The following is a 21,757-nucleotide window of genomic DNA, read 5'->3' as shown; positions in this document are numbered from 1 at the left end:
TCACTCTGAAACGTTCTGATGTCCATCTCCCCCTCATGCCATGAGAATGGACTCTTCCTCCTGGCTCAGATGGGTTGCTGTAATCTGATGTGGCTCCAGTAGTGTATCTGATGAAGAATTTCAGATGCACTACTCGATTTCTGAGTGAAAAGCACACCCAAACACAACATCATGATATAGGAAACACACAACACATGATACGTCTCACACAGGTGTGTGTACAAGTGCGTACTTACCTGTAGTCAGTGGTGGAAAAAGTACCCAATTGTCAAACTTGAATAAAAGTCAAGATACCTTAATAGAAAATGGAAAAGTCACCCAGTAAAATCCTACTTGAGTAAAAGTATTTGGTTTTAAATATACTTAAGTATCAAAAGTAAAAGTAGAAATGATTTCTAATTCCTTATATTTAAGCAAACCAGACGGCACCATATACTTATTTTCCACCATAAATTGCAAATAAATTCATTAAAAATCCTACAATGTGATTTTCTGGATTTTTTTTCTCATTTTGTCTGTCATAGTTGAAGTGTACCTATGATGAAAATTACAGGCCTCTCTCATCTTTTTAAGTGGGAGAACTTGTACAATTGGTGGCTGACTAAATACTTTTTTGCCCCACTGTATATATTTAAAGCATATATATATATATATATATATATATATATATATATAAACATCTTTACTTAAATGGATGTGAAATTTAAAAAAAAATCTAAATTAATATTTTATCTTCAAAATCTAAGGTCTGTATTTGCAAAATAACCCATAATTAAACAAGAAGTAAACAAGAATACAGGCAGTTAACTGGCAAAACAGAACACTAAACTGATATCAGTATCACCCATACCAGCACAAGTTATTTCTCCTTTATCTGCATAAGGAATAGTTCATCACAGACTTCAGAGGTGTTGAGTAATATTTTGGATGTTGAAATATTTCAAAATTTGGCACCAAGTCTGAGCCAGTCTCTTCACAATAGGATATTACACCATTTCTTGTCTCTGGAATGGATATTAATTCAAATATTATATGTATTAATATCTTATTATTATTATTATTATTATTTTTAACCCTTAGTTTACCAGGTAAGTTGACTGAGAACACGTTCTCATTTACAGCAACGACCTGGGGAATAGTTACAGGGGAGAGGAGGGGGATGAATGAGCCAATTGCAAACTGGGGATGATTAGGTGGCCGTGATGGTTTGAGGGCCAGAATGAGAATTTAGCCAGGACACCAGGGTTAACATACATACGCATACAATAAATGCCATGGGATCTTTAGTGACCTCGGAGAGTCAGGACACCCGTTTAACGTCCCATCCGAAAGACTGCAATCTACACTGCCCTGGGGCATTGGGATTTTTTTTAGACCAGAGGAAAGGGTGCTTCCTATTGGCTCTCCACCACTACTTCCAGCAGCATCTGGTCTCCCATCCAGGGACTGACCCGAACCAACCCTATTTAGCTTCAGAAGCAAGGCAGCAGTAGGATGCATAGGGTGGTATATGCATATTTCCAGTCCCTGTAGCTCCGCGCACCATTGTTCCGTCGTTGTTTCAGACAACAATGGCCGTGTTTCAGAGCATCAAAACGATTGCAGGCTACTGCCGACTGACTGATCTACAAATCACCCGTCAATGACTACTAACTATTGTTGCTCGGTCAGTCAGTCAGAATTTACCCATGATACATTGCGGGTTTGATCCTCTAGAACACGGCCATTGTCACCATTGTGTAACCATTTCTATTTGGGGCGGTCTTCTGATTTGTTGTGGCATTGATAGGTAACTAGGAAAACAAAAATCCCGTTTTATAATCTCACCGTCCACCCTCGGTTGGAGTTTTACTGCTCTACAAACAGACGGGTCAACATGGACGTCGGATTTCGCCACCCTGTTCTTCTTTGCCTAATCCTAGCGGTTTTGGGCTCGGTTCTGGCCGATTTGGATGGCCCTTTGATGGGGGCACCCGGGTCTGCCGTCCGTTTGTCGGAAAACGACCCAGGTCTAAAGAAGGCACTGAAGTTTGCAGAAGAGCGCTATAACATGGGGTCCAATGCGATGCACGTTCGCAGAGTTAGCAAGATCCTCTCTGCCAGTAAACAGGTAGACTACAGTCTTGTGAAAATGAATATTTGTTTATTGTAACGTCATAACTTGTGCTATGTAAATAATTACATGTTATTAGCCTACAATGAAGTTTATGTCCATTGTGATTGTTGGCCATAATATGTGGCGAATAGGCCATCACAGATTTCAGTTCGTTAGATAATACCGCCGCCTACGTCAGAGCGCACCAACCTGTGCTAGTGCATCTGAACTGCATGACATCTGTGTAACTCAGCTTAATTTGTTATACTGCAGCCCAACCAAGCACTCTTAATATTTAACCATGCTTTCAGTGAAGTTTTCCACATGGTTAGCTAAGCCTATTCATACTGCCTAATGAACAGTGGCGACCCGTCATTCAGGGCAGGTGGGGCCGAGCCCCACATTTTTTGTGGCTTTGTTGGCATGCATTCCACCCACCAAGATTTACATGCTAAAATCACCACTGCTAATGACTATAGCCTGTAAGGCCTCTATATCCACATGACATTTTATGTCCACAGGAATAATGCCAGTGTCCTATGACTCCTATCCACTGGCGATTTTTAGCATGTCAATCTTGGCATGACAAAAATAAATAAATGTGGGATGCATGCCAGCAAAGCCACAACACTAAACAATACATTCATTGTACTATAACGGTGACAAACAGTGCCCACAAACAGGCTATCAGCTCAGTCTTGTCTGGCAGCGAAACAATTCATTCACAACATTTACTGACTTTAAAAAAAACATGGTTGACTTGCTTAAACAAATGTGCTTTCTACAGATAATTGAGATGTACAAACTATGGCATAAGGGGATAACAAGCAGATAAGAGGCAATTCGTAATTTCAATTCAGTCATTAATGAGCGAGCTAGGACGGACGTAGTCAATATAAATATTTGATCAGCACTTTTGAAATGTACAGCGACAGAATTCAGAACATGGGCAGTTCTTAGTGTTCTGCCTGTACACCAAGTCAGAACCATAGGATAAATAAAAGGGGCATATAAGCAGACAAAAGGTCTTACAATATTCGATGATTACATTTCTCTAAAACAGGTTATAGGCTACATGTGCACCACCAAGTCAGAACAGTACATGAAATTAAGAGGAAAAAATAGACCAAATTATTAGGGTGCGGCACATGGGCTACTAGCAGCTTAATACACAACATACACTTAGTATTACTTTCTTAGCTACAGTATACATATCTCTCTGGCATATTACATAATTTATGCAGCAGTATACAAGACATTTTTGGACTCCCCTAGTTGTGGCGTGTTGGTCCTTTTGTGGGCAAATTTAGTCTGGCATTCTCTGCATTCTCTGGGGGGGTTGAATCATGATGACGTCAGTGATCTTCAGGTCGTAGCTCTAGAAAGAGGCCAGAGTTCCCGATTTACAATTTAAGAGTTGGATGAATGTTCAAAACATATTTTCCCAGTCGTACTCATTTTTCCCAATTCCCAGTTGTCTTGAACTCACTAAAGTCAGATTTTGCAGTTCCGAGTTAAGTTGTTTTGAGCATGGCATGGTTCATTGACAGCATGGCCAATGTTGAAAATGTATAATTTTAAACTAAGAAAAGACACCCTTAATCTTAGACTTGGGACAACACAGCTACTCCACTGAACAGCAGGCTAATGATTGCATTGCAATGCTTGCAGTTAGCCAGTGATTCCTTCCAAACCACTCATTGTTGATTTCAAACTTGTTGTGTAATATTTATGGCCGATGAGCACCGATACGTTTTATCTATAATTTTTCTTTATTATTTATCTTCATATGACAATGATTAAAAAGTATTTGCCAGTAGATTGTCGACTTGATTCATGATGATGACTGCTAGCTAAGATTTTGAAAGTATGATGTTGACATGATCAGTCCAATCAAAGCTACTGTAGCTATAACGTGATTTTATTTTATCTGTGACCAATGACCTTGAGCCTTCTTGGATGGGCACTTCTAATGTATGGCAGCATCCAAGGGGCTTGAATTTCCGACCTCTACCCTTTGACTTGGCGGTGATGTAGTGTCCCCATGAGTGACTGAACACTGAGCCAATCACGGCGCAACGTTCCGTATTTTCTGCTGGCTTGCGCCACCGCCACAGAAAGCACGGAGCTAGGCTGAAACACCTGCATTTTGGAGCTCCCTTACTCAAGAAAACAAAAAAGATTCCATGTTTGTATGCGGCTTTATTAACTCAATGATATATATTTTTTACATTGTTTGCAAAATGATATGTGACACGTATTAATGCCAAAAAGCATTTATATTTTATTTATTTATTTTATAAACGTGGGCCTCAACTAATCAAACTACATTTTGCAGTAGTCTGGTGGTAGTTAAGGTAGTGCTTTCAAGTAGTTAACTACTTTTTTGCCATGTAGCTAACTACTTGAACTACACACTACTCTTTTTGCAAAAATAAAATATGGGTGAAGTAGGCAAGAATTTTCTTGCTTTTTCAGCATCAGATCTGCCAAATGATCACTTGAAACAGTTTGTGTTTAATAGGCTGTTACACATTCTGTTAACATGTGATCTGTTCTTGCAATTTGTAGTCTGACATTTCAGATTTACATAAGATAATTTATCACGAAGTAGTTTGGATGTAATGAACTACTTTTCCAGGGTAATTTTAGTTCAGTAAACTATGTTTCTTAAGGGTACCTTTTTAGTTTAGCTTAACGTCTTTCAGTGTGAAGTCATTGGTAGCGTGATAAACCATCTTTTCAGAGTAACTTCCCCAACACTGGTCTCAACAAACCTATTGTCTCAGCCAGACAAGCTAACTAAGAGACCTGTAATTTCCAGCATAATCAGCCCGTTTAGCTAGGCCTGTAAATGCCATAATTACTGGATTAGGTCTTGAAAGTGATGTCAGAGATAAATGGTATGCTAGATTGCAAAACAAAAACCGCAGAGTTGATGTTTCTTTTTTCAAAGAGGCCACCTTCACTGTGTTTTTCCTGCCTTGTAGCAGGTGAAGGGTATCCGATACAGCATCACGGTGGAACTAAGTAACACCCAGTGTAAAAAGGCTGCCAGACTGAGGATCTGTGACTTCTACCCAGAGGAACACAACCTGAAGGTGAGGCCAGTATGTGTGTGTCTGTTTGTTTTTCTGTTTTAGGATGATAACGGTGTGGGTTGTTGGAGAGAGAGAGTTCCAGGGAAAGTACAGCTAAACTAAGGCCTCCTCATCAACTCAAATAAAACCCCAATGTTTTGCAATGGTGAACATTGGCAGTACCTAAACCACTCATTAAAAATAAACTGGCAACACTGAAGAGTGCCCAGTATCAAGGCCATTGTGTGTGTATCAGGGTCTACTGTAGGTTATTATAAACATCTGTTCAGCTCTCCCTTCCACTAGTCATGTGACCAAGGTAAATAACTTCTCATGACTTGGATTTGACACAGTGTTACTGCAGCTATGTGCACAAGCAGACCGCTACCGTTCCCTCTTTGTTCCGCCTGCTGTATTTGTTTTCATGACTTAGCAGAAACTTAATCAGAAATGTCTCCAAGGTCAAGGGAACGAAGTGTTTGTGTTGTTCACTCCTGTGCTTCACTTCTGTATAGGTTCAGAAATGGACTGTTGTTGACAGAGGAAATGAGTTATTATTGTTAACATTACACTACATATCCTTTGTATGTGGCCTATGTGCTGTACCATTCTCCTGTTATTAAACAGCTCATCTCATTTCACGTGAATCATTTCAACATTTCCCTAAAGTGCACATAACAATACATTACGTTTTAATATACTGTCTATAAAGAAGTCATGAACACAGTAGCCCAATAAAATAAACACAGGTTATCTCACTAACCATGTTCTCTCTGCTGATGTGTTCTCTGTCAGACAGAGGTATGTGTGTTTGAGGTCTGGGACATTCCCTGGGAGAGCAAGTCCACCCTTCTCAAACAGAAGTGCCAGCCAGCAGGTTAGTGTCATTGGTTCAACTGTGGAACTAAAGTTACCTTTGCATTTATTTGTTTCGGGATTGTTTGTATAAATACTCATAGCTACATCCTAATTGTTTTTCATGATCATTGGTTTCCAGTTGATCCCAAACCAGTTGAGACCAACAAAGTTGAATTTCTGCCCCTCTCCACCAAACCAGTTGAGGTAATAGAAAACATAGCGTTTGTGGTATGTGTTTTTGAGTTTCTCTTTTATTCTGTATGCGTATATATTTAATTTACTTGTGAATAATCAACTTGTCTTTTGTGACAGGAGTCAGTGGATTCTGTTGAGCTTCTGGGTCAGTTCAAAGAGTTCATGGTCAGATACAATAGGACTTACAGCAGCCAAGAGGGTGAGAGATAAATGTCAATCCATAATTTTACACAATACCATCCATCCACCTCCACAGATGAGACGGTAAAACATCTAAACATAACATTTTTGTCTGACCTTTGCTGCTACAGAGGCTGACCGGCGGCTGCGTGTCTTCCATGAGAACTTGAAGACTGCCGAGAAGCTCCAGTCTCTGGACCAGGGCACAGCAGAGTACGGGGTCACCAAGTTCAGCGACCTCACAGGTGTGTGTGTGCACGCGCATGTGTGAGAATGCAGATTAACAAGCCTGAAGCAATTCCAGAACAACCACTGAGCGTGCTGGAGAGCTCACCGTCTGCCCTCTCTGGAGCAACAGCACTTCCTGTGTGTGATTCTGTGACAGTTTAAAACATGTTCCCTTGCAAAGAGAGCTAATCTGTTGAGTCATTTCTCTTCTACGTAGTTGATTTAGAGCCCTGCATAGGAATGGATTTGAATCACGAGCCCTACCCATGCCTGTGACGCTCAGGCCCCACCCTACCAATGGCCCGATTACTTCTGCCAAATTTAAGCCCCGGCTCAAAACCCCAAATCAGAAATAACCTCCTCCGTTAGTAAATCCATTTGCTGCTCCTCTCTGTCTGTCTGTCACTCACTCCCTGCATGCAGCTTGTTCTGCATGCACTCTGAGTGTCTCCTGACTTGTATTTGACGAGGTTGAAACACCTCTGACACCATGTTTGATCTTAGTCGGATATGACTACTGCAGCAGAGCATGAGCAAATGGCTCAGCTTCAAAATGTTAGTGATCAATTTAATGACACCCGAGTCCTGACCGTACCCTAGTTATTGATGAAAAAACAGACCCTACCCGGCCCTAACCCAATGTATAATGTCGGGGCCCGTCGGGCTCTGGTCGGGTAGCAGAGCTCTAAGCTAGTTCCACAAAGCTACAATACAACTCCTCAGCTGTACACTGTGAATAATCCTTATCTCTTCTTCCTCTCCTCCCTCTACCCTCTTTTTCTCTCCCTCCAGAGGAGGAGTTTAGGACTCTGTACCTGAACCCCCTGCTGAGCCAGCAGAACCTCCAGCAGTCCATGAAGCCTGCAGTAATGCCCCGCGGCCCCGCCCCGCCCAACTGGGACTGGAGAGAGCATGGAGCGGTCAGCCCCGTCAAGAACCAGGTAGGACCGGGTTTAGAGATGGTCTTACAGACTGGAGATGACTACAGGTACGACTGTAAATGTTTACAGTGGGGCAAAAAAGTATTTAGTCAGACACCAATTGTGCAAGTTCACCCACTTAAAAAGATGAGAGGCATGTAATTTTCATCATAGGTACACTTCAACTATGACAGACAAAATGAGAAAAAAAAATCCAGAAAATCACATTATAGGATTTTTAATGAATTTATGGTGGAAAATAAGTATTTGGTCACCTACAAACAAGCAAGATTTCTGGCTCTCACAGACCTGTAACTTCTTCTTTAAGAGGCTCCTCTGTCCTCCACTCGTTACCTGTATTAATGGCACCTGTTTGAACTTGTTATCAGTATAAAAGACACCTGTCCACAACCTCAAACAGTCACACTCCAAACTCCACTATGGCCAAGACCAAAGAGCTGTCAAAGGACACCAGAAACAAAATTGTAGACCTGCACTAGGCTGGGAAGACTGAATCTGCAATAGGTAAGCAGCTTGGTTTGAAGAAATCAACTGTGGGAGCAATTATTAGGAAATGGAAGACATACAAGACCACTGATAATCTCCCTCGATCTGGGCCTCCACGCAAGATCTCACCCCGTGGGGTCAAAATGATCACAAGAACGGTGAGCAAAAATCCCAGAACCACACGGGGGGACCTAGTGAATGATCTGCAGAGAGCTGAGACCAAAGTAACAAAGCCTACCATCAGTAACACACTACGCCGGCCAGGGACTCAAATCCTGCAGTGCCAGACGTGTCTCCCTGCTTAAGCCAGTACATGTCCAGGCCCGTCTGAAGTTTGCTAGAGAGCATTTGGATGATCCAGAAGAAGATTGGGAGAATGTCAGATGAATCCAAAATGGAACTTTTTGGTAAAAACTCAACTCGTCGTGTTTGGAGGACAAAGAATGCTGAGTTGCATCCAAAGAACACCATACCTACTGTGAAGCATGGGGGTGGAAACATCATGCTTTGGGGCTGTTTTTCTGCAAAGGGACCAGGATGACTGATCCGTGTAAAGGAAAGAATGAATGGGGCCATGTATCGTGAGATTTTGAGTGAAAACCTCCTTCCATCAGCAAGGGCATTGAAGATGAAAAGTGGCTGGTTTAGGACAATGATCCCAAACACACCGCCCAGGCAACGAAGGAGTGGCTTCGTAAGAAGCATTTCAAGGTCCTGGAGTGGCCTAGCCAGTCTCCAGATCTCAACCCCATAGAAAATCTTTGGAGGGAGTTGAAAGTCCGTGTTGCCCAGCAACTGCCCCAAAACATCACTGCTCTAGAGGAGATCTGCATGGAGGAATGGGCCAAAATACCAGCAACAGTGTGTGAAAACCTTGTGATGACTTACAGAAAACATTTGACCTCTGACATTGCCAACAAAGGGTATATAACAAAGTATTGAGATCAACATTTGTTATTGACCAAATACTTATTTTCCACCATAATTTGCAAATAAATCCATTAAAAATTCTACAATGTGATTTTCTGGATTTTTTTTCTCATTTTGTCTGTCATAGTTGAAGTGTACCTATGATGAAAATTACAGGCCTCTCATCTTTTTAAGTGGGAGAACTTGCACAATTGGTGGCTGAATAAGGACTTTTTTGCCCCACTGTATGTATGATTTGTATTTCTGATCGGGCAAATAACGTAAGGCTTTATATAGCATTTATAAAGTATTCATGACTCTGCTTTGATGGTTCACTAAACATTTATAGGTACACAAAAGTCATACTTTCATTCATACTGTAGATATGGCCTGTGTGTATGACTGATTGTGTGGTTTGTATTGCAGGGCATGTGTGGTTCTTGCTGGGCATTCTCAGTGACAGGCAATATTGAGGGCCAGTGGTTTGTGAAAACTGGCAAACTAGTGTCTCTCTCTGAGCAAGGTAAGCACAGACATTTGTAGGTATCATACACTTACCTGTACAACAGTACTGTTTCCCTTTTCTCCATAAGAGCCTTGAATTGATTGGTTCAATGTCCTGTCACCCACAGAGCTGGTGGACTGTGATACTGTGGACCAGGCCTGTGGGGGCGGGCTTCCATCAAATGCATATGAAGCTATCGAGAAGCTGGGTGGTCTGGAGACAGAGACTGACTACAGCTACACCGGCAAGAAGCAGAGCTGTGACTTCACCACAGACAAAGTCACCGCCTACATCAACAGCTCTGTGGAGCTGTCCAAGGACGAGAACGGTGAGTGGGAGGAGAACAACACTTTGAAAAAAGTAGCGTGAGAGAGAGCCGAGTGGGTAGGGTACACAGAGAGAAAGACACAGATGATAGGTTGAATGTTTGGATGAAGATTGAACAATGCGGTACAGATGATAGGTTGAATGTTTGGATGAAGATTGAACAATGTGGTACAGATGATAGGTTGAACAATGTGGTACAGATGATAGGTTGAACAATGCGGTACAGATGATAGGTTGAACAATGTGGTACAGATGATAGGTTGAACAATGCGGTACAGATGATAGGTTGAACAATGTGGTACAGATGATAGGTTGAACAATGCGGTACAGATGATAGGTTGAACAATGTGGTACAGATGATAGGTTGAACAATGCGGTACAGATGATATGTTGAACAATGTGGTACAGATGATAGGTTGAACAATGTGGTACAGATGATAGGTTGAACAATGCGGTACAGATGATAGGTTGAACAATGCGGTACAGATGATAGGTTGAACAATGTGGTACAGATGATAGGTTGAAGGTTTGGATGAAGATTGAACAATGCGGTACAGATGATAGGTTGAACAATGCGGTACAGATGATAGGTTGAACAATGCGGTACAGATGATAGGTTGAACAATGCGGTACAGATGATAGGTTGAACAATGCGGTACAGATGATAGGTTGAACAATGCGGTACAGATGATAGGTTGAACAATGCGGTACAGATGATAGGTTGAACAATGCGGTACAGATGATAGGTTGAACAATGCGGTACAGATGATAGGTTGAACAATGCGGTACAGATGATAGGTTGAAGGTTTGGATGAAGATTGAACAATGCGGTACAGATGATAGGTTGAACAATGTGGTACAGATGATAGGTTGAACAATGTGGTACAGATGATAGGTTGAAGGTTTGGATGAAGATTGAACAATGCGGTACAGATGATGGGTTGAAGGTTTGGATGAAGGTTGAACAATGCGGTACAGATGATAGGTTGAACAATGTGGTACAGATGATAGGTTGAACAATGCGGTACAGATGATAGGTTGAACAATGTGGTACAGATGATAGATTGAACAATGCGGTACAGATGATAGGTTGAACAATGCGGTACAGATGATAGGTTGAACAATGCGGTACAGATGATAGGTTGAACAATGCGGTACAGATGATAGGTTGAAGGTTTGGATGAAGATTGAACAATGCGGTACAGATGATAGGTTGAACAATGTGGTACAGATGATAGGTTGAACAATGTGGTACAGATGATAGGTTGAAGGTTTGGATGAAGATTGAACAATGCGGTACAGATGATGGGTTGAAGGTTTGGATGAAGGTTGAACAATGCGGTACAGATGATAGGTTGAACAATGTGGTACAGATGATAGGTTGAACAATGTGGTACAGATGATAGGTTGAAGGTTTGGATGATAGATTGAACAATGCGGTACAGATGATAGGTTGAACAATGTGGTACAGATGATAGGTTGAAGGTTTGGATGAAGGTTGAACAATGCGGTACAGATGATAGGTTGAAGGTTTGGATGAAGATTGAACAATGCGGTACAGATGATAGATTGAAGGTTTGGATGAAGATTGAACAATGCGGTACAGATGATAGGTTGAAGGTTTGGATGAAGATTGAACAATGCGGTACAGATGGAGGAGGGTTGGCTTCATGTGTTAATCTTGGTTTCCTTCCCTTTTTATGTTTAGAAATCGCTGCTTGGCTGGCTGAGAACGGACCAGTATCTGTGGCCCTGAACGCATTCGCAATGCAGGTAACAGGCCTCACTGCTGTATGCTCCTTATTGATACTTAAATTAGCATCACTAAAACACAACTGAACAATGAAGTGACTAGTATCTATCTATCTAATCCCACCTGCTTTTCTCTCCTTGTTTCTCCTCAGTTCTACAGGAAGGGCGTGTCCCACCCTCTGAAGATATTCTGCAACCCCTGGATGATTGACCATGCAGTGCTGCTCGTGGGCTACGGAGAACGTGAGACTGACTACTTATTTACCTTACATTAGCCTAGCGTAATAACAACACTGATGAGTCAGAATGTGTGAGTCATGTGTGTCTGGTTGTTTCTGTGTACAGGTCAAGGCAAGCCTTTCTGGGCCATCAAGAACAGCTGGGGAGAGGACTATGGAGAACAGGTAAGAGGAAGCTGTCACAGTGAATCTCTATGACAAGGAGTTATGTGGGGATTTGCAAACAGTGTATTTGTTTACAATGCATGCATAAAACCTACTCTTAGAAAAAAGGTGCTATCAAGAACCAAAAAGGGTTATTCGGCTGTCCCCATAGGAGAACCCATTGGTTCTAGGTAAACCCCCTTTTGGTTCGAGGTAGAATCCTTTTGGTTCCAAATAGAACCATTTTGAGTTCCATTTCAAATCAAATGTTATTTGTCACATGCGCCGAAAACAACAGGCAGTGAAATGCCTACTCACAAGCCCTTAACCAACACTGCAGTTAAAGAAATATAAGTGTAAAAAATAAAAGTAACAAATAATTAAAGAGCAGCAGTAAAATAACTACAGGTGGTGGGCACCGGTGAGTTGAGGTAATATGTACATGTAGCTAGAGTTAAAGTGACTATGCAAAGATAATAAACAGAGTAGCAGCAGCGTAAAAGGGGGGGGGGGCAATACAAATAGTCTGGGTAGCCATTTGAAAAGCTGTTCAGGAGTCTTATGGCTTGGGGGTAGAATATGTTAAGAAGTCTTTTGGACCTAGACTTGGCGCTCCGGTACCACTTGCCGTGCGGTAGCAGAGAGAACAATCTATGACTAGGGTGGCTGAAGTCTTTTTGACAATTTGTAAGGCTTTCCTCTGACACCGCCTGGTATAGAGGTCCTGGATGGCAGCTTGGCCCAAGTGATGTACTGGACCATATGCACTACCCTCTGTAGTGCCTTGCGGTCGGAGGCTGAGCAGTTTCCATACCAGGCATTGATGCAACAAGTCAGGATGCTCTCGATGGTGCAGCTGTAGAACTTTTTGAGAATCTCAGGACCCATACCAAATCTTTTCAGTATCCTGAGGAGGAATAGGCTTTGTCGTGCCCTCTGTACGACACTCTTGGTGTGTTTGGACTAGAGGTCGACCGATTATGATTTTAATGCCGAGACCGATTATTGGAGGCCCAAAAAAATCCGGTACCGATTAATCGGCCGATTTATAAAAGTTGTTTTAATTTTTATATATATATATATATATTTTTAAAATAAAATATTTGTAATAATGACAATTACAACAATACTGAAAAAAATCACTTATTTTAACTTAATATAATACATCAATAAAATCAATTTAGCCTCGAGTAGATAATGAAACATGTTCAATTTGGTTTAAATAATGCAAAAACAATGTTGGAGAAGAACGTAAAAGTGCAATATGTGCTTTGTTAGAAAGCTAATGTTTAGGTTCCTTGCTCAGAACATGAGAACATATGAAAGCTGGTGGTTCCTTTTAACATGAGTCTTCAATATTCCCAGGTAAGAAGTTTTAGGTTGTAGTTATTATAGGACTATTTCCCTCTATACCATTTGTATTTCATTAACCTTTGACTATTGAATGTTCTTATAGGCACTTTAATATTGCCAGTGTAACAGTATAGCTTCCGTCCCTCTCCTCGCTCCTCCCTGGGCTCGAACCAGCAACACAACGACCACAGCCACCACATCGAAGCAGTGTTACCCATGCAGAGCAAGGGAAACAACCAACCCAAGGCTCAGAGCGAGTGAAGTTTGAAACACTAACTAGCCAGCCTCATCTCGGGAGTTGATAGGTTTGAAGTCATAAACGGCGCAATGCTTGACGCACAACGAAGAGCTGCTGGCAAAATGCACTAAAGTGTTGTTTGAATGAATGTTTACACGCCTGCTTCTGCCTACCACCGCTCAGTCAGATACTTAGATACTTGTATGCTTGTATGCTTAGTCAGATTATATGCAAAACAGGACACGCTAGATAATATCTAGTAATATCATCAACCATGTGTAGTTAACTAGTGATTATGATTGATTGTTTTTTATAAGATAAGTTTAATGCTAGCTAGCAACTTATCTTGGCTTACTGCATTTGCGTAACTCCTTGTGAAGTGCAACGAGAGAGAAGCAGGTCGTTATTGCGTTGGACTAGTTAACTGTTTGTCACAGGTTGCAAGATTCCCCGAGCTGACAAGGTGAAAATCTGTCTTTCTGCCCCTGAACGAGGCAGTTAACCCAACATTCCTAGGCCGTCATTGAAAATAAGAATGTGTTCTTAACTGACTTGCCTAGTTAAATAAAGATTTAAATAAAGGTGTAAAAAAAAAACGGCGCCCAAAAATACCGATTTCCGATTGTTATGAAAACTTGAAATCTGCCCTAAATAATCGTCCATTCCGATTAATCGGTCGACCTCTAGTTTGGACCATGTTAGTTTGCTGATGTGTACACCAAGGAATTTGAAGCTCTCAACCTGCTTCACTACAGCCCTGTCAATGAGAACGGGGGCGTGCTCGGTCCTCCTCTTCCTGTAGTCCACAATCATCTCCTTTGTCTTGATCACATTGAGGGAGAGGTTGTTGTCCTGGAACCACACGGCCAGGTCTCTGATCTCCTCCCTATAGGCTGTCTCATCATTGTCGGTGATCAGGCCTACCATTGTTGTGTCTTCGGCAAACTTAATGATGGTGTTGGAGTCGTGCTTGGCCAGGGATACAGGAGGGGACTGAGCATGCACCCCTGAGGGGCCCCCGTGTTGGGGATCAGTGTGGCGGATGTGTTGTTACCTACCCTTACCACCTAGGGGTGGCCCATCAGGAAGTCCAGGATCCAGTTGCAGAGGGGGGTGTTTAGTCCCAGGGTCCTTAGCTTAGTGATGAGCTTTGAGGGCACTATGGTGTTAAATGCTGAGCTGTAGTCAATGAATAGCATTCTCACATAGGTGTTCCTTTTGTCCAGGTGGGAAAGGGCAATGTGGAGTTTTTTTTTCTCTTGCGCACAGATTAAACTGAAGAAATGCAAAATGTACATTAGTAATAACTGCAAAACATTCTTAAAATACATAACGCATAATACGTGACAAATAGAATATTGAACAATTGTAAACATTACAGGATATTTTTCATGATGGAAATTTTAAATATTAAAATGTATAATTTTTGGGAGAACCATTTAAGAGCTAGAGTTATTATACAGTCTGATAGCAGTGGGTAGAGTGGTGGTTCGTACAGGCAGTAATACAGGACAGTTCTTGGCTGTTTCTCAGGAGCCTGTTGGTGCAGTTACCTCTTTTTGGAGGGAGCAGGTCATTCAGTGGATGGTCGAGTGTGCATGTCCTTCACCAGATGCACTGCAGCCTGCTCTGCAATATCGCAATAGAGATTGCATCATCTGTTGATCTGTTGGGGCGGTATGCGGATTGGGTCTAGGGTTTCTGGGATAATGGTGTTGATGTGAGCCATGACCAGCCTTTCAAAGCTACAGACATGACTGCTACGGGTCAGTAGTCATTTAGGCAGGTTGCCAAACGTCAGCCTCGAAACCTTAATGACTTGGAGAAGATCTGCAAAGAGGAGTGGGACAAAATCCCTCCTGAGATGTGGGAAAACCTGGTGACCAACTACAAGAAACATCTGACCTTGTGATTGCCAACAAGGGTTTTGCCACCAAGTACTAAGTCATGTTTTGCAGAGGAGTCAAATACTTATTTCCCTCATTAAAATGCAAATCAATTTATAACATTTTTGACATGCGTTTTTCAGGATTTTTTTGTTGTTATTCTGTCTCTCACTGTTCAAATAAACCAACCATTCAAATTATAGACGGATCATTTCTTTGTCAGTGGGCAAACGTACAAATCAGCAGGGGATCAAATACTTTTTTCCCTCACTGTACATGCGTGTAGCGCATCTATTTTGTTATCCAATGATTTTATGTTGGCTAATAAGACTGATGGTAGAGGCAGATTACCCACTCGTCATCGGTTCCTTACAAGGCACCCAGACCTACATCCCTGATATCTCCGTCTCCTTTTCATGCCAATGACAGGAATTAGGGCCTTGTCTGAAGTAAATCCTTTGCGTCTGACTCGTTAAAGAAAAAATCTTCTAGTACGGGGTGAATAGTCACTGTCCTGATAATATCTAGAAGCTCTTTTCGGTCATAGGAGACGGTGGCAGAAACATTATGTACAAAATAAGTTACAAATAACGCAAAAAAACAGACAATAGCACAATTGGTTAGGGGACCGTAAACCGGCAGCCATCTCTTCCGGCGCCATTACCTGCTCCTTTCCACAGAGGGTTCTACGTGGAACCCCAAATAATTTTACTTGGATCTAAAATTGCTTCTATGGGGACAGCCGCCGAACCCTTTTGGAACCCTTTTTTCTTAGTGAAGTCAAGCCTGAACTCTTGGAACATATTGTGCAAATAGAGGTTTTGATGTGTATTTTTGTGTTCATGTCTTGTTGCCTGTTCCTTCCTTCTAGGGTTACTACTACCTGTACAGGGGATCCAGGCTCTGTGGGATCAACAAGATGTGCTCATCTGCCATTGTGAACTAGTCGAGAACTCACACACACACACACACACACACACACACATTTATTTCAACATACGTACACACACACACACACACACACACACACACACACACACACACACACACACACACACGACCGGAATAATAGTTGATGCCAATTTTTTCCTGGCACAAAAAACAAACCCAACACCCTCCCCCAAACATGTACACACACACACACACCTACAAACTTACCAAACTGCAATGCTACTCACCCTGCCCCCATAATTGTGTAGTCAGAACACTGCACAATGCACTGGAAGACCTGTTGACACCTTGAAATAGAAGAGGCAGTATTCATTCATACCTCACCTCATTCTTCTTTACCAAAACAAACCAGCTCCGATTAAGTTATAGTTTCAAAGTAGTACTGATCTTTTGTTGTGATTTTACTGTAGGTTTTTACATTTTTAGTTAGACTGAACAAAAATATAAACAAAACATACAACAATTAACAATTTTACTGAGTTACAGTTCATGTAAGGAAATCCATTCTATTGAAATAAATAAATTAGGCCCTAATCTATGAATTTCACATGACTGGGCATGGGCACACCCACTTGGGAATAGGTGGGCCTATGACCAAGTGGGAGAGCATATGCACACCCACTTGGGAGCCAGGCCCACCCACTGGGTAGCAGTCAGCATGCCAATTGCACACTTGCTCAACACTTTAGACATCTGCAGCATTGTGTTGTGACAAAACAACACTTTTTTTGTGGGTGTTTATTGTCCCCAGCACAAGGTGCACCTTTGTAATGATCATTCTGTTTAATCAGCTTCTTGATATGCCACACCCGTCAGGTGGCTGGATTATCATGGCAGAGAGAAATGCTCACTAACAGGCATGTAAACAAATGTGTGCACTCAATTAGAGAAATACGCTTTTTGTACGTATCCCATTTCTGGGATCTTGTATTTCAGCTCATGAAAGATGGGACCAACATGACATGTTGCTTTTATTTTTGTTCAGTATAGTAATCTTTTAGAATATTTTATTTAATTGTTGTGTTTTAGATGCCAGAATTTACCTCTGCCTATCTCTTTACAATAACAGAGTCTAAATGAGTTCAGTAAATGCTTTTTGGTGTCCGTTATGTTCCCCTGAATGTGACCACTCTGCTGATGCTCTAGAATTAATGCTTGTGCATTTTTGCTAGTTTCCCCTCTGTTGTAACTTGCTCAGTGCAATACCATGTAATGTCAATCTCCCTTGTTTACCATTTACAACTTCGCTGTACAACTAGTATTTAGAATGAGTGGGTTCGCATGGTTTCTGAGATTTTAAAAGGCTCATACATTGGCTGATGTGTAGCCTATTAACTGTGTTACATATTGCTGTGCTGTGTAACTAGACAAACTAAGGTTGAATAAAACATATTTTAGCCTTTATCTTTTGTGAGCTGTCATTTCCGACGTCCATATCTATGTTGTCTGGCTCATTGGAGAAACACATATCTATTCACAGCAGCATTCGGTTCTTGAATGCTCCCCAGACAAGGAAAATAATACAACTACAGACAGAAGGGTTAGTTATAAATATATTTGCTAGCTTTAACTCTTTTCCATAAGTCCCATAGTGAAACTGGGGTAAGAGCTGCTGAAAAGGAAAGAAAGCGCATACGTTTTTTCCGTTTCTTAGCCGCTATAAACACATTCGAGAAATAAAATATTTTTTTCATAATTCACATGCCATTCGACAACCCAGAATCTTTGACCTACAGTGAAGATACACCTTTTTGCAGTTCAGATGTACAAGGTACAAAGTGGCTAATGTCAAGTGTATGTGGGTGTTAACTTAATTTAGCTAGATTTACCAAGGAATATCTAGAAATACATCGTTATATAATATCATAATCTTAATCTTCTATAATTTCATAACATAAGATCTAGAATAATTCTGACCATTAGCTAGCTGGTTGTGTATGGTGCGGGCTTTGTTTGTTTACTTAGCCAACCAGCCAGCCAGCTGGTGTGGACAGCTTGCCACTTGGCCCAAAACAAAACTTGTTCATTTTACGGCCTCACGTTGCGCTGGCTGACATTTATTTGTATTTTTATTGTTGTTGGATATGTATGCCACCTACAATGTTATGCTCATATTTTTGCTATCTGTTAACTCGGAGTACCACAACATGAGTCATAATACCCAGTGGTGATTTTAGCATGTAAATCTTGGTGGGGCAAACTCAAAAAATGTTTTTAGATGCATGCTGGCAAAGCCACAACGCAACACTTAACCGTACGTTAATTGCACTATAACATGCTGACCAAACCGGATGCGAGCACGTTGATTTTGTTCACCCACACTAGAAGCGATCAGGACACGTAGGTTGACATATCAAAACATACTCTGAACCAATTATATTAATTTGTTGGAAGGTCGAAAATTATTAAACATTTATGGCAATTTATTTATTATTTCATTTTGTTGTTATTGTTATTATTTTACTTGAAATGCACAAGGTCCTCTACACCGACAATTAATCCACAGATAAAACTGTAAACCGAATTAGTTTCTCATCATCTCTCCTCCTTCCTATGGGCTTCTTTTTCTTCTTTGGACTTAATATGGAGGTAGGCAACCAACTTTACAGTGCATTACTACCGACTGGAGTGTGGTCAGACACTTGAGCATGTGGTCAGCATGTGATGGTGACTACAAACTTACATGCTGACCAGACCGCACTCGCGCCATTGCGCACAAGTTGATTTTTGTCTATCCACACCAGATGCGATCAGGACACACAGGTTAAAATACCAAGACAGACTGATGCCATGATAAGGCTATACAGTCATGGCCAAAAGTTGACACAAATATTAATTACCACACAGTTTGCTGCTTCAGTGTCTTTTAGATATTTTTGGCAGATGTTACTATGAAATACTGAAGTATAATTACAAGCATTTCATAAGTGTCAGAGTGAAACTGGGGTAAGAGCTGCTGAAAAGGAAAGAAAGCGCATATGTTTTTTTTGGTTTCTTAGCCGCTATAAACACATTCGAGAAATAAAATATTTTTCATAGCTCACATGACATGGCATGCTGTCAATGAACTTCTGGGCCACCTTCTGACTGATGGCAGCCCATTCTTGCATAATCAATGCTTGGAGTTTGTCAGAATGTGTGGGTTTTTGTTTGTCCACCCGCCTCTTGAGGATTGACCACAAGTTCTCAATGGGAATAAGGTCTGGGGAGTTTCCTAGCCATGGACCCAAAATATAGATGTTTTGTTCCCCGAGCCACTTGGTTATCACTTTTTCCTTATGGCAAGGTGCTCCATTACGCTGGAAAAGGCATTGTTCATCACCAAACTGTTCCTGGATGGTTGGGAGAAGTTGCTCTCTGAGGATGTGTTGGCACCATTCTTTATTCATGGCTGTGTTCTTAGGCAAAATTGTGAGTGAGCCCACTCCCTTGGCTGAGAAGCAACCCCACACATGAATGGTCTCAGGATGCTTTACTGTTGGCATGATACAGGATGATGCTAGCGTTCATCTTGTCTTCTCAGGACAAGCTTTTTCCGGATGCCCCAAACAATCGGAAAGGGGAATCATCAGAGAAAATGACTTTACCCCAGTCCTCAGCAGTCCAATCCCTGTACCTTTTGCAGAATATCAGTCTGTCCCTGATGTTTTTCCTGGAGAAGTGGCTTCTTTGCTGCCCTTCTTGACACCAGGCCATCCTCCAAAAGTATTTTCCTCACTGTGTGTGCAGATGCACTCACACCTGCCTGCTGCCATTCCTGAGCAAGCTCTGTACTGATTATGCTCCGATCCTGTAGCTGAATCAACTAGGAGACACTTGCTGGACTTTCTTGGGCGCCCTGAAGCCTTCTTCACAACAATTGAAACGGTCACCTTGAAGTTCTTGATGAGCCGATAAATGGTTGATGTAGGTGCTATCTTACTGGCAGTAATATCCTTGCCTGTGAAGCCCTTTTTGTGCAAAGCAATGATGACGGCATGTGTTTCCTTGCAGGTAACCATGGATGACAGAGGAAGAACAACGATTCCAAGCACCACCCTCCTTTTGAAGCTTCCAGTCTGTTATTCGAACTCAATCAGCATGACAGCGTGATCTCCAGCCTTGTCCTCGTCAACACTCACACCTGTGTTAACGAGAGAATCACTGACATGATGTCAGCTGGTCCTTTTGTGGCAGGGCTGAAATGCAGTGGAAATGTTTTTTGGGGGATTCAGTTCATTTGCATGGCAAATAGGAACTTTGCAATTAATTGCAATTCATCTGATCACTCTTCATAACATTCTGGAGTATATGCAAATTGCCATCACACAAACTGAGGCAGCAGACTTTGTGAAAATTAATATTTGTCATTCTCAACATTTTTGGCCACGACTGTAGATTTCTGTGGATATGTATTATGGTTAAAAGCAGGGTTTAGATTGAGGGGGTATGTGAGGATATAGGCCTAACCCTTGTTAAAGCGACAAGCAAAAAGCATATGCTACCACTTGTTTGCTTAGCCATAGGAAAAACAATGGTTCAGATTATATAAAGTGATCTAGGCTATAACAATGATTAACTCCACGATTATTTCTGCATTGTCTACTAGCCTATCGAAGGTCTTGCTCAGCCTCAACATCACAGGATAATGTGGTTGGTTTATTAAATGCTCTGCAATTTAGAGCTATGCCTAGCGCAAAATACCAAAAAGTTAGAATCGCTATGGGTCTATGCATAGACCAAACATCTGAACAGATAAAAAACATTTATTATTCAGGAGAATCCCATTGAATCAGGCTATTCATTTCAGTGCAGTTGCGTGCTTACGCATAACCTTAGACTAAATGGAACCGAAAACAACCCCAGCCTGTTTTGATCACAGATCAGGATGAAGCCTGAACATTTAGGCTGTTTGTCATTGATTTAGCCCACAGTAGCCTACAGATGTGATCCACATGAAGACCTAAACTCTCACTGTCAACTGCATTTATTTTCAGCAAACTTAACATGTAAAATTAAATATATGTATGAACATAACAAGATTCAACAACTGAAACATAAACTGAACAAGTTCCACAGACATGTGACTAACAGAAAGGGAATAATGTGTCCCTGAACAAAGGGTGGGGTCAAAAATAACAGTCAGTATCTGGTGGCCACCAGCTACATTAAGTATTGCAGTGCATCTTCTCCTCATGGACTGCAACAGATTTGTCAGTTCTTGCTGTGAGATGTTACCCCATTCTTTCACCAAGGCACCTGCAAGTTCCCGGACATTTGTGGGGGGAATGGCCCTAGCCCTCACCCTGCGATCCAACAGGTCCCAGACGTGCTCAATGGGATTGAGATCCGGGCTCTTCGCTGGCCATGGCAGAACACTGACATTCCTGTCTTGCAGGAAATCACGCACA

General features: G+C 41.6%; 1 protein-coding gene across 3 annotated transcripts; it reads left to right on the top strand.

Moving 5' to 3' along the window:
- The first annotated feature begins 1,546 nt into the window (after window positions 1-1,546).
- On the top strand, window positions 1,547-17,771 carry LOC112255915 (cathepsin F). 3 transcript variants are annotated; one of them, XM_024428755.2, is made up of 13 exons: window positions 1,547-2,110; window positions 5,086-5,196; window positions 5,971-6,052; window positions 6,173-6,261; window positions 6,349-6,427; window positions 6,540-6,653; window positions 7,429-7,577; window positions 9,399-9,495; window positions 9,605-9,805; window positions 11,513-11,577; window positions 11,709-11,799; window positions 11,902-11,960; window positions 16,288-17,771. In XM_024428755.2, the coding sequence occupies exons 1-13, from the start codon at window positions 1,877-1,879 to the stop codon at window positions 16,360-16,362; spliced, it is 1,446 nt and encodes a 481-aa protein (XP_024284523.1). In that variant the 5' UTR covers window positions 1,547-1,876; the 3' UTR covers window positions 16,363-17,771. The 3 variants fall into 3 exon arrangements, with proteins under 3 accessions (XP_024284523.1, XP_024284525.1, XP_024284524.1); XM_024428757.2 differs by having other exon boundaries at window positions 1,549-2,110; window positions 6,173-6,237; XM_024428756.2 differs by having other exon boundaries at window positions 1,555-2,110; window positions 6,173-6,237; window positions 6,346-6,427.
- Window positions 17,772-21,757: the final 3,986 nt, after the last annotated feature.

Source organism: Oncorhynchus tshawytscha, linkage group LG08 (assembly GCF_018296145.1).
Source record: "Oncorhynchus tshawytscha isolate Ot180627B linkage group LG08, Otsh_v2.0, whole genome shotgun sequence".
Classification (NCBI taxonomy): domain Eukaryota; kingdom Metazoa; phylum Chordata; class Actinopteri; order Salmoniformes; family Salmonidae; genus Oncorhynchus; species Oncorhynchus tshawytscha.
The sequence above is the reverse complement of the archived record's forward strand: the minus strand, read 5'-3'. Positions and strand labels throughout refer to the sequence as shown.

What these genes read in the sequence shown, in the direction of transcription:
- LOC112255915 (XM_024428755.2), top strand. Translation starts at nt 1,877, where the DNA reads ATGGACGTCGGATTTCGCCACCCTGTTCTTCTTTGCCTAATCCTAGCG. An exon ending in TAGAAAACATAGCGTTTGTG is followed by an intron (nt 6,262 to 6,348) that starts GTATGTGTTTTT and finishes TTGTGACAGGAG; the next exon opens with TCAGTGGATTCTGTTGAGCT. An exon ending in GAGAGGACTATGGAGAACAG is followed by an intron (nt 11,961 to 16,287) that starts GTAAGAGGAAGC and finishes CCTTCCTTCTAG; the next exon opens with GGTTACTACTACCTGTACAG.